The 11,958-nt window shown below is 39.1% G+C and overlaps 1 protein-coding gene across 1 annotated transcript; it reads left to right on the plus strand.

Moving 5' to 3' along the window:
• The first annotated feature begins 9,386 nt into the window (after positions 1-9,386).
• Positions 9,387-11,201, plus strand: LOC132613124 (WAT1-related protein At1g60050-like). The gene is made up of 7 exons (XM_060327175.1): positions 9,387-9,592; positions 9,707-9,769; positions 9,853-9,969; positions 10,219-10,276; positions 10,339-10,479; positions 10,778-10,929; positions 11,042-11,201. The coding sequence occupies exons 1-7, from the start codon at positions 9,387-9,389 to the stop codon at positions 11,199-11,201; spliced, it is 897 nt and encodes a 298-aa protein (XP_060183158.1).
• The last annotated feature ends 757 nt before the right edge of the window (positions 11,202-11,958 follow it).

Below are 11,958 nucleotides of genomic sequence, written 5' to 3' on the forward strand. Positions count from 1 at the left end.
GGTGGAAATAAATGGATTAGTGGGGAAGATTGGGTTATAAACCCAGTGATGATTTTTATAAGTTTTGTTCAACTTAAATGAGTTTGTTCAGAAATCTTCTTGAAATCTAGTCATGAAATCATTGGGATTTTTAGTTCCTAATTAAGCTTGAATCTCTCATTTTATGTAAGAATTTGGTTATGAAAAATTAGGATTTTCTCTAAAATTGGGGATTTTCGATTAATGACGAACTTGATGCTAAATTGCGACTAGTTTGTGATGATAATTAGGGTTTTGACTTCCTAAGCTTTGATAAACCGTTTTCCAACTTGAAATTCCTATTTTGCCCTTGTGGGCTCGGGTTTCCTTTTTGAAGGTTGCTTTTCAATTCGAATGGTTTTATGGCATTATGGGTATCATTCGTCTCGGATTCTAATGTAGAATAATAAATTTTTAGATTTCGATTGTTATGAGGCTCTCTGAAGGGGAAGGCATCTCTCTGGAGGGGAAGGCATCTGGCTTGGGGTTCGTGGCACATGTTCGGCCTTCGAGTAACGTTACGGCTTACTTATGTTTAGACTCCGATTAGGAACACGTATGTAGATGGTAGTGATTGACGGAAAAATCATGATAGGCCTTCGGGCATGTTGTGGAGGTGAATTCCATAGGTTGGTATCGTCAGCTGTTATGTGGGCTTGTCGCCATATTTTCTAATACGTGTGTTAGTTGATTGATCTGTTTTGTCATTTGGTTCTCCCTTGCCTCATGAAAAAGAAAGGAAAATATTGAAGAGTGGAGTTTGATACGTATTTATGGCAAGTATTTGTTGATCCTATATTATGTGGTGTATTTGAGGTGGATTTCATTGCATGGCATTGCATCTCATACTTCATATGTGACTTGTTACACTTGTGTTTACATTCATCTCTCTCTTGATATTTCACTTATCATCGTATGAAAAGGAAGGATAATAAAAGCGGCTTGAAATTGTGATATGTACTTTATGACAAGTCACAGATGAGATCTTGATATGATTTACTGTTGACGTTGATATCATGCATGACATACATTTTCATTTCATATGATGAACTAATATGAACTATGACTGGAAATGATGATAAGTGAGAGAGTGTAGCCTCCAAAGTTTTTGTCGGAGTGCGTAATAGAGAGATGAGAGTCCGTGCTCTAAGGTTGTTACCAGAGCGGAATGTGTGCTTGTGATCTGAGGTCATTACCGGAGCGAGAGAGTGCTCGTTGCTCGAGGTGTCTTGCCGGGACGAGGGTGTACGTGGACTTTGCGGGCCCCCCATGGGTCGTGGCTATGAGGCATTTCCCTTAGTATGTGTGTACGGTACAGAGAGGAGGCCTGGGGGGCATTGCATTGCATAGCATTTCATTGCATCCCATTTGTATTGTACTTCATACCATTGCACAATACATTATCTCATTGAATTCTTGTTGGTGATTTATTTGAGTTGTTGCCTATTTGTTAAGAGATTACTTAGAAACTTGGCGGACTTGTGGATTAGAAGCTTCCACTTAGGCTATGATTGGAGAATATTGAGACTTACTGTGCCTTGTGTTGTTGTGAAACGTTATCCGAACATGTTTAGTGACTGTACTTGATTGCTTATCTATTCTACTTGTTGATTTTCTGCTCATTTATATGCGTTATCTAATCGTTGTCAGCCTATGATACATACAAACCTTGTGTTGTGCTCATACTACTCTTGCTACACTCCTACACTCCTTATGGAGTGTACAGTTGTTTCCAGGTTGGTGTTCGAGACCTCGCGATAGATCCCGAGGATATCCCAGAGATGTGTCGGGTGAGCTATTAGTCGGTCTTGCAGTCCGGGAGTCTTTTCTTATTCATTCTGTTATTTCTTATCCATAGACAAAATTCATGACCAGTTTGAGTCTGTATTTCTTTTACAAACTATGTATCTTAATGCAAGCTCTTGTACAAGTTAAGACCATGTCTTGGGGATTTTATAAGATTAAAGATATTCTTCAACTGTTGAATTTTGTTCTACATACTTACTTTCCGCATGTTGTATCAAATGGATGTAGTTAAGGGAGGGATTCGCCCACCCGAAGAAGGGGGGAGGGGGGGGGGGGGGGCTAGTGTGGGTGCCCGCAAGACCCGTGTTGGGTCGTGACAGTTGTGCATGATTTCATTCACCAAAAGAGAAGCACCCAAAAAAAAAGAAGAGTAGTTCATCATCCCTAGGGATTCCAATGAATAATGAACATGTATAAGTTTTTATTTTATTTTATAGAAACGGTTATGGAAGAGTGGATGGTGTAATTAATAGAATTGAAGGTTTGACTTCTCAGTTTTTTGCTAATTGTTTTTAAAAAAAGATTTAGCGAGTAGCTTTGTTACCCTACGTTAACAAACAATCAAAACGATTCCTACTGAATCTCAGCCTCGTAACGTTGCAATTTTTAGGAAGATGGAAGAAGTGGCTTCTTCATTGTTAATTTATTATTTTACATTTACTATAATTTTTATTGCCTTTACATAGGATATTAAATATAGTGAATGAGAAAAATGGTAGAAAAAATGTCAAAAAAAGGAGAAATAAGATAAATGACTTTCTAGGCCATTGAGAGGTGTCATATCACTTTGTGTATACCTAACTTTATTATATATATAGATATAGATATATACATACATGCATACATACATACATGAAAAATTGTATGATATGCACTAATATACATGATATACACTTTTCGTGGAGACATTTTCTACGTCTGATTTTTTTGTACTTGAAAGAAGTCCAAATCACGTCTAATCTTTCTCAAATTTTGTGTGTATTTATACTTAGGTGTTTTCAATTAATTCCAACCACACCCGTCCAATCTAAGAAAAGGATGAAGAAGAAGAGGAAAAATTGAATGTTGAAGTTTGCCCTTTTTTTTTCCTCTTGATTTTTGCTTCTGGTCTTCTCTCATCTGGGAAATGCATGTGTACGCTAACTTTTGGAAGGGATATCTACTTCAAGCATTAAATTAGAAGTAAAATATTTAAAATCTCCTATTATCTAATTGGTTTTCGCTGGAATGACTATACAATTTCAACTTTTTAGGTTTCAATTTTTATATATATTCTCTGGCAAAAACTATATCACAATATTGATTGGGAACTTTGTACAGATATCGATATTCTAAGGAAAAAATTATTTAAAATTGTCTTTCCTCCTCCCCGCCCCTCATACGAGCTCCCATGTAGTAAAAATCTCGGCCAAGCGCTAGGCTCGACTAATTATACTATAAGCGGTGGTTTGTTTCGGGAACTAAATTATTCTGGAATTATAAATCTTGGACTAGTTTATCCCATCTGAGAGGTGGGATAAAATAATCACAAGTTGATGGGATATTCACGACTAAGTATGAGATTAAATTGATAATGTGTTTGATTGACGGTATAAATTTATCCTCAGATATATCATCAACCAAACAAAGTATAAATTAATCACAATCTAAATCTCAGAATATCCCACCTTATCGTGCGTACCAAATGAATCGTGAGGGACTCGATTTGATAAAGTCAGTTTGGCTCGACTAAAGAAGTCGGTGCCAATGTCCCAAAAGACAAGTAAAATCAATAAAGGAATGGTTGAAATGAAGTGTGTCATAAGCCCTACAGATAAGATGATATTCTTATAAGGAGAGATTGCACGGTTGAACCAAGCAACCAGTCCAAAGCTGACAAGGCGTCCACTGACGTCGTATTCTTTCTCTCCATTCTTCTGCTTACATACTTTCGTTCAAGACAAAAGAATTCGAATCCTTTCATTCTTTCTAAATTTCTGCATTGTCCGTTATCATTGTACTCTAATAGAACAGCCAATCAAATAATCACATACTCAATTATAAGGGGCCGTTTTTTAGGGTGTATAACAATAGTACTGATTATGATGTACTAGTAATGCTAAAATTAATTATGATATACAGGACTATTTATTATCCACTATTTGGTTTGATGTATTAAGGGCAATTCCGTCTTTAACTATGTAATAATCACCCTTGTATTGCTAATACCATGATTTGCTATGTATAAGAATAGTACCAAATAAGGTGTATATGTATTAGTTATACATGAGTTGAAAAACACTATCAAATAATAAATTAATAATATCAAAGCTAATACATATATTATTTCTCTGATACATCCAAACGGACCCCTAAGTAACAATCTTTCTTGTGGTCAAATTAACATCCCCGCAAGTGACCAATGGAGTTAAGTAGCGCTTTTGTTAATGTCAGCCACAAACCCAAACCTTATGGGGTTACTAGTTAATCACTATAAATGAAATGATATTGATCACCTATACAAAATCTAATTATGGACTAATACGTACTCTCAAAATCCACGTAGGACAAATATTTCGTGTACATGTGGTCTGTGGAGAGGTTCTAATTAACGAAACTCCAATTAATATCATTAAACAATTAATGCATCCCCCTTCCGTGCCATGCATGGGTCGCTCGAGTTGCTTATTCACTTTCACGTAGCTTAATCATTCCATGAAAGGTTACTACGTTTTTTTTTTTTTTTTTTTTTTTTCTTCTTTTCTTTTATTTCCCGTATACAGCAAATTGAATTGATGTGCCTCCAGTCTCCATAAATAGGGAAGACTGGATCATCCGGAGATATGGAAATTGACAGCAAAACATGAAAGAGATTAATTCCGTGATTATTCTCATTGATTGAATTGGTAAATATACCATAGTTACAATGTCCTATTAGGATACAAACTATACTAACCTAAAATAGAAGATTTACAAAATATTCTTTTACTACATATTTACACTATTTATCACACCCCCGCAGTCGAAACAGGAGGTTTACGAACGCTGAGACTGTCCCGAAAATCTTCAAATAAGACCTGTGGCAGTCCTTTAGTGAAAATATCGGCGAGCTGATATCGGGACGGAACATGAAGGACACGGACGTGGCCGCGCGCCACCGTTTCACGAACAAAATGTATATCCATCTCAATGTGCTTGGTGCGCTGATATTGGACTGGATTTCCTGACAGGTAAATGGCACTGACATTATCACAATAAACTAAAGTAGCCTTAGGGATCGGACAATGTAGTTCCAAGAGGAGGTTACGTATCCAGTATGATTCAGAGACAACATTAGCAACCCCCCTATATTCTGCTTCCGCACTAGAGCGGGAAAGAGTAGGTTGGCGCTTAGATGACCAGGATATCAAATTATCTCCCAAAAACACGCAATAACCCGACGTCGAGCGTCTGGTGTCTGGACATCCCCCCCAATCAGCATCAGTGTATGAAACCAAATCAGTAACTGAAGATGAGTAGAGATGCAAACCATGATCAAGAGTACCCTGAATATACCGAATAATCCGCTTAAGAGCAAGCATATGCGCATCTCGTGGAGCATGCATATGAAGACAAATCTGCTGTACGACATAAGAAATATCCGGTCTGGTGAAGGTAAGATACGGAAGAGCACCTGCAAGGCTCCGGAAATGAGTGGGATCGTCACACAGATCGCCAGAAGAGGAACTGACCTTCGGTTTAGTGTCAACCGGAGTGGAAGAAGGCTTACACGAGGACATTCCTGCACGTTCAATAATGTCCGTAGCATAACTTCGTTGTGATAGAAACATACCACCCTTGTGACGGGTCACCGCAATGCCAAGAAAATAGTTCAAAGGACCTAAGTCCTTCATAGCAAATTCTGAGCCAAGAAGGCCCATAATAGAACAGCGGAGAGCATATGAAGAAGCAGTAAGAATAATATCATCCACATATAGTAAAATGTAAGCCAAGTGGTGCCCTTTGCGATAGATGAACAAGGAGTGGTCAGACCTGCTATAAACAAAGTCAGCAAATCTTTTATACCAAGCTCTCGGTGCTTGTTTAAGCCCATATAAGGACTTGCGCAACAAACACACATAATCGGGACGAGATAGGTCTCTAAAACCCATAGGCTGATGCATATAAACCGTCTCCTTGAGCTCGCCATGAAGAAATGCATTTTTGACATCCAACTGATGAATGGGCCAATGTTTAGATAGAGCTAGACTTAAGACAGTGCGGATCGTTGCTGGCTTCACGACCGGACTGAAAGTCTCACCACAATCAATGCCAACCTGCTGTGTTTTGCCATCACCTACAAGACGGGCTTTATGCCTCTCAAAATCACCATTAGACTTTTCTTTATGAGTAAAAATCCACATAGACCGAATAACATTCACATTAGGTGGACGGGGTACCAAATCCCACGTCTTATTTTTAATAAGAGCATCATATTCATCATCCATGGCCAATTTCCAATTCGGGTCACGTAGCGCATCCAACGGTTTACGAGGTATGGGGGACTTGGTAACCGCCGCATGTAGATTAAATGGGTGCTTGGGTTTGAAAATCCCGCGCTGACTACGAGTGACCATGCGTGTGTGGGTATTGGGCTGGACAGGTGGAGAAATAGTCGAGTTTTGCGGGGTGGTGGGAAGCTAGTGGGGGAGAGGGGAGGACTGGTCCTGCGTAGAGGACGATGGAGGCTGCTGCCCAGGTGGGGAGGGGTCGGCGTGGTCCTAAGTCACGGGCAGCGACGGAGGGGGACAGGGCAGCGGTGGAGGGCTGGCGGCTATATGATGGATCAAGTAAGGAGAGAGGCCATCATCAAGGAAGTCATAAGAGGTGGGAGCCGGAGTATGGATTTTGGAAAACGGAAATTGAGTCTCATCAAATAAAACGTGACGACAAATAATGATTTTATTTGAGGATAAATCAAAACATTTGTAGCCACGATGGTTTGGTGGATATCCCAAAAAGACACATGGAGTTGACCGAGGGTGCAACTTGTGAATAGTAGTAGACGGAAAAAAGGGATAACATAAACACCCAAAGACTCGGAGATGAGAATAAGATGGTTTCCGTTGGTAAAGGACCTCTAAAGGTGATTTGTGACCCAATAGCTTACTTGGTAAAATATTAATGAGATACGTCGCCATTTGCAATGCATGATGCCAAAAAGACGGAGGAATGGAGGCATGAGCAAGAAGAGTCCGGATGACATTATTTAGTGAACGAATTCTTCTTTCTGCTTTCCCATTTTGAGAGGATGTATGAGGACACGAAAGACGGAAAGACATCCCATTGGATGCACAAAATTTTCTGAATTGACTATTAGTATATTCCCTCCCATTATCACATTGGACATTCTTGATAGGACGTTCAAATTGAGTAAGAATATGGGTCTTAAAATCCATGAATTTTGAGCAAACATCAGATTTTCTAGCCAAAGGGAAAGTCCACAAATAGTTGGTAAAATCATCCAAAAACAGAACATAATAACGATGGCCCATAGAACTCAAAATTGGAGAAGTCCACAAATCACTATGAATAATGTCAAATGGAAACAAAGTTTCGGAAATAGAACTAGCAAATGGCAACTTAACATGTTTACCAAGAACGCAAGAATGACAAATACTAGATGAACTAGAACAATTACATTCAATGCTTTTATTACGCCTAAGAAAATCCAAAATAGAAGCTCCCGGGTGGCCCAAACGATCATGCCAACGGGTAGAAGACAAGGCAGCAAAAGTCGACGGTGAATTGGTGGAAAATTTGAAGGTGGACAATGGATAGAGAGCACCCCTACTATTACATCTCATGAGAGCCATCCCCGTTCGGAAATCCTTCACAGAAAACCCATAAGGATCAAATTCAACACTCACATAGTTATCAGTAGTAAATTTACGAACCGATATCAAATTCTTTATGAGTTTTGGCGCATGAAGGACATTGTTTAACAATAAAGGAGGGTTCGGGGGAGGCAATTTAGCATGACCACAACCTCGAATTGGAATTGAAGTACCATTACCAACAACAATGCCAGTATTACGATTGCTCAAATTAAAATAAGACGAGATAGTACCTTTTGTGGATGTCATATGGGACGTGACGCCGGTATCCATATACCAATTCAAATCGGGTTGGTTCAACGTCATCGTGTGCATGGCCGATTCAATATCCGTCGGAGTCCATTGCGTCGAGGGGCCCGCGGCTGCATATGCCTGCTGCTGTGGTCGCGAGCCCAAAATGCCAGGCTGGGCCAACGACCTCGTGCCAGACGAAGAAGATGGCGGCTGCCACTGCTGCTGTGGCCGAGCCCACTGCGTGGTAGGATACGGGCAAGGGGGAGCCCACTGAGGCAGCCAACCCCACTGCCACGGTGAGGAGGGCTGTTGCCACTGCTGCTGGTCACCTGAGGGGCGTCCTCCACGGCGTCGGCTGCCACTGCCGCCGCCCGAACCACGGCCACCGCCGTTATTATTCCCGTCGCTAGAGCCGCGGTTTTTGTTGTTATTTTTGGCCCGATGATGGTGAGAACGACCAGAATTTTCCAGATGAGAAGAGTCATCAAAATCACGTTTGGAATTAGCCACCATAGCTGCGGGCGAGTCATTGTGTATTTCAGCCAACGCCTTTTCCTCAAGGCACAAACTTGACCGAGCTTCGGAGAATGGTCGAAGAGGCTTACTTTGGCGGATGTAGGTACCCAAATTCTTGTATGCCTCTGGGAGTCCAGCCACCAGTTGGAGAACAAGGCGGTTGTCGGTCACCGGAGCCCCCATACTCTTAAGTTGATCGGCCAAGGTCTTGAGACGTTGACAATACGCCGAAGCGTTTGGAAAATCCCGCATCTTGACATGAGAGAAATCATGTTCCAAAGAAACGGCACGAGAGTTTTTGTTGTCTTGAAAAATATTACGGAGGCGATCCCAGGCCTCTTTTGCCGATAGGTCTTCTTCGATGATTGTATGCAATAAGTCCGTGGAGATGGTTGCATATACCCATTGAAGTACCGTGGCATCCAAAGTGGACCACAACTCCTTTTCGTCGTCGGTGGTAGGAGCCTTCTCCTTTCCGGTTGGCAGAATGCGGGAAAGGACACGGTGAGACCGGGCATGAAGTTTGAATAATTCGGCCCAAGCCGAATAATGATCTGTTTCCATCTCAAGAATGATTGGGATGTGATTCTTGATGTTGGAGACAGCCAAAGCAGGATGGAACTTGGTGTCTGCCATTGATGGAAGGCAAGAAAAAATGGACGGAAATCGAAGAAGAAGAAGAAGAAGAAGAAGGCGTCGGAAAAGTGGGTAGAGGACGTCTGAGAATTAGAGCAGCGGAAGAGAAGGAAAAGAAACCCTAGTATCTGATACCATGAAAGAGATTAATTCCGTGATTATTCTCATTGATTGAGTTGGTAAATATACCATAGTTACAATGTCCTATTAGGATACAAACTATACTAACCTAAAATAGAAGATTTACAAAATATTCTTTTACTACATATTTATACTATTTATCAAAACACACACACAACAGATAAAGAGAGAGAAGGAGAGATGGGTGTGAAGGTTGCCATAGGAGAAAAAATGTTGCCATGCATAGCCATGATCATAATTGAAGCTTGCACCATTTTCTTGACAATTATGGCGAGTACCGCCATGTCGAAGCTAGGGATGAGTTCTTTTGTATTCGTGGTTTATACAAATGCTCTTAGCTTTATCCTTCTCATTCCATACTCCTTCCTTTTCCACATAAAAGACAAGTACGTACTACGTATATATTTTCATGAATTCATATCTCTTTTTCTTTCTTCTCCGTATATAAATATAGAGTGAGTCTCGTGTTGATCGTTCTTTTCGATTATTTGTAATTGCAGGACGGAGGAACCATTATTCACGTTTTCCCTTCTTTCGCGTGCCTTCTTCCTTGGTTTAGTAGGGTTAGTACTCGATCTCTTAATTTCTCATACGGTTAATTAAACTTGATTAGTGTGATAAAATCTAAAGTTATGAATGGATGCAGGGTAACAATATCTCAGAACCTTGCATTTGCGGGACTAAGATATAGTTCTCCAATAGTAGCATGTGGTGCAGCCAACATGATACCAGCCTTTTCTTTCATTATTGCCAATATCCTCAGGTTCTTTCTAATAACCTATTTACTACGTATCTTTTTATGGCCTATTGATTGAGACTTTATATAAAAATCATACCCAAAAAAAAAATAAAAAAAATTGAACACAAAATGAAATGTGATGTGGTAGAATTGTGAACTCGAACTCATAAAGTTTTGAGATAGGGAGACAAAACTTGTTAATGACGTTACAAATTGTACTTCAAAATTTCGGTTAGATTCAGCTTTCGTGTGACTATTTCTCGCATATTCAAGATTCCCTTTTTTGGAATCTATTGATGGGCCATACTTTTGGAACGGATGTAATTGGTTGGTAAAGAGCTGAAGTGAATGGACCTGCCACTCTTATATTACATGTAAGGAATATAAGAGCAGCACCCACATGTGATGAAAATAACTTGTCTTTATACCTTGTTTGGAACCATCCAATCTGCACTACTTGCTCTATTTATGGAAAAAGATCTTAGTATTTGGAGACTTAAGCTTGACTTTGAACTGCTTGTCATTGTTTTAACTGTAAGCACACTAATTAAACCAATCAGACTTTTATGCTAATTACTCCCTCAGTCCCAATTTATGTGACACACTTTTTTTTTTTAGTCTGTTCAAAAAAGAATATCATCTTTCTATATTTAGAAATAATTCAACTTTATGAGATGATTTACAACGACACAAATATCTAAGTCTTGTTTTGGATCATAAATTTCAAAAGTCTCCCTTTTTTTCTTATCTAAGTCAGATGGAGGGAGTAAAAGGTAAAATAGTATTCATTAGTCAGCTACTCTTAATAACGTGATGCTTTGATACGTAATAGGCAATTTTCGGGAGTTTAGTACGTAGCAGCGTCCAGATGTGGTGCACACGTTTGAAAGGGCCTTCGTATACTCTCTTTTTCAAGCCTGTGGGAGTTCCAGTTGCCAGCACTTGTGGTTGTGTACTCTTTGCTGCTACTTTCCACTATGGAAGGCAAGTTTCTTTCACTTTTTATATTATGGTCACTTAAAAGATAATGATATGTAATATATCATTTATTCTAAGTAAGGATTAAATAGAAAGCTTACATGGGTAATATATGCAGCATGTTGAGTGCATGCATATGTGGACTTGGTTATTACACTACGCTATGGGAACAACTCAAAGAAGACGACACAAAGAAAGACATGAAAAGCAACGAGTCTGTTTCTGATGAAAAAGTCCCTCTTCTGCAAGAAAAACAAGAAGGAGATTCACAGGTCTAGGATATTAAGAAAAACGATCAATCAACTGTAAATATGTATTGGAGGGTGTGTTTTTCATAATCCTACATTGCAAGTTGCATTGAAGTTTTAAAAATTACTCCTAGAAGCATCCGGTTACAGAATAATGTAAGAACGAGTGTTCTTTAATTTGTAAGAACACGCAGATTGTGCTGGGAATAATGGAGTGAATTATGCTTGGTTAGTGTTGACCAGACTACAAGAAATTGTACTACGCTTTTATTCTATAGTTTACCTTGTTTAGGTTCAGATATGATGTACACTGTGTTTTTAAATATACTAGTATACGTATCCGCGTGATGCGTGAATTGCTTCAAAAAATTTTATCTTTAAATTTTGACCATCTTGAATATTGCTAACAGGACATAAGTATACTACATTTAATTCAAAATTTTATCTTTGAATTCCAATTCAAACACTAACAATCAATTGTGTCAATTTCCAAAACTTTTTATTCCAAATTTTAAATTTAACCACTCATTTTTAAACATCTTATAGACAATATCATATACTGATTGTTAGATATGATTTTTTTTTTGGCAATAACTGTGAAATATTACCATACCAGCAAATTAAAGCAGCATTACATCTAAGAGAGCATCTATAGTCTTAATCACGTTCTAGGAAGATTATTAAGAGCTAGTAGACCTATGAGAAAAGAAACTAATTACAAACATTTTATTGTCAAATAACCACTCTGTAAAAAGAAACGGATTGTTGGATATGATTTCATTTACAT

This window comes from Lycium barbarum, chromosome 10, assembly GCF_019175385.1.
Source record: "Lycium barbarum isolate Lr01 chromosome 10, ASM1917538v2, whole genome shotgun sequence".
Classification (NCBI taxonomy): Eukaryota; Viridiplantae; Streptophyta; class Magnoliopsida; order Solanales; family Solanaceae; genus Lycium; species Lycium barbarum.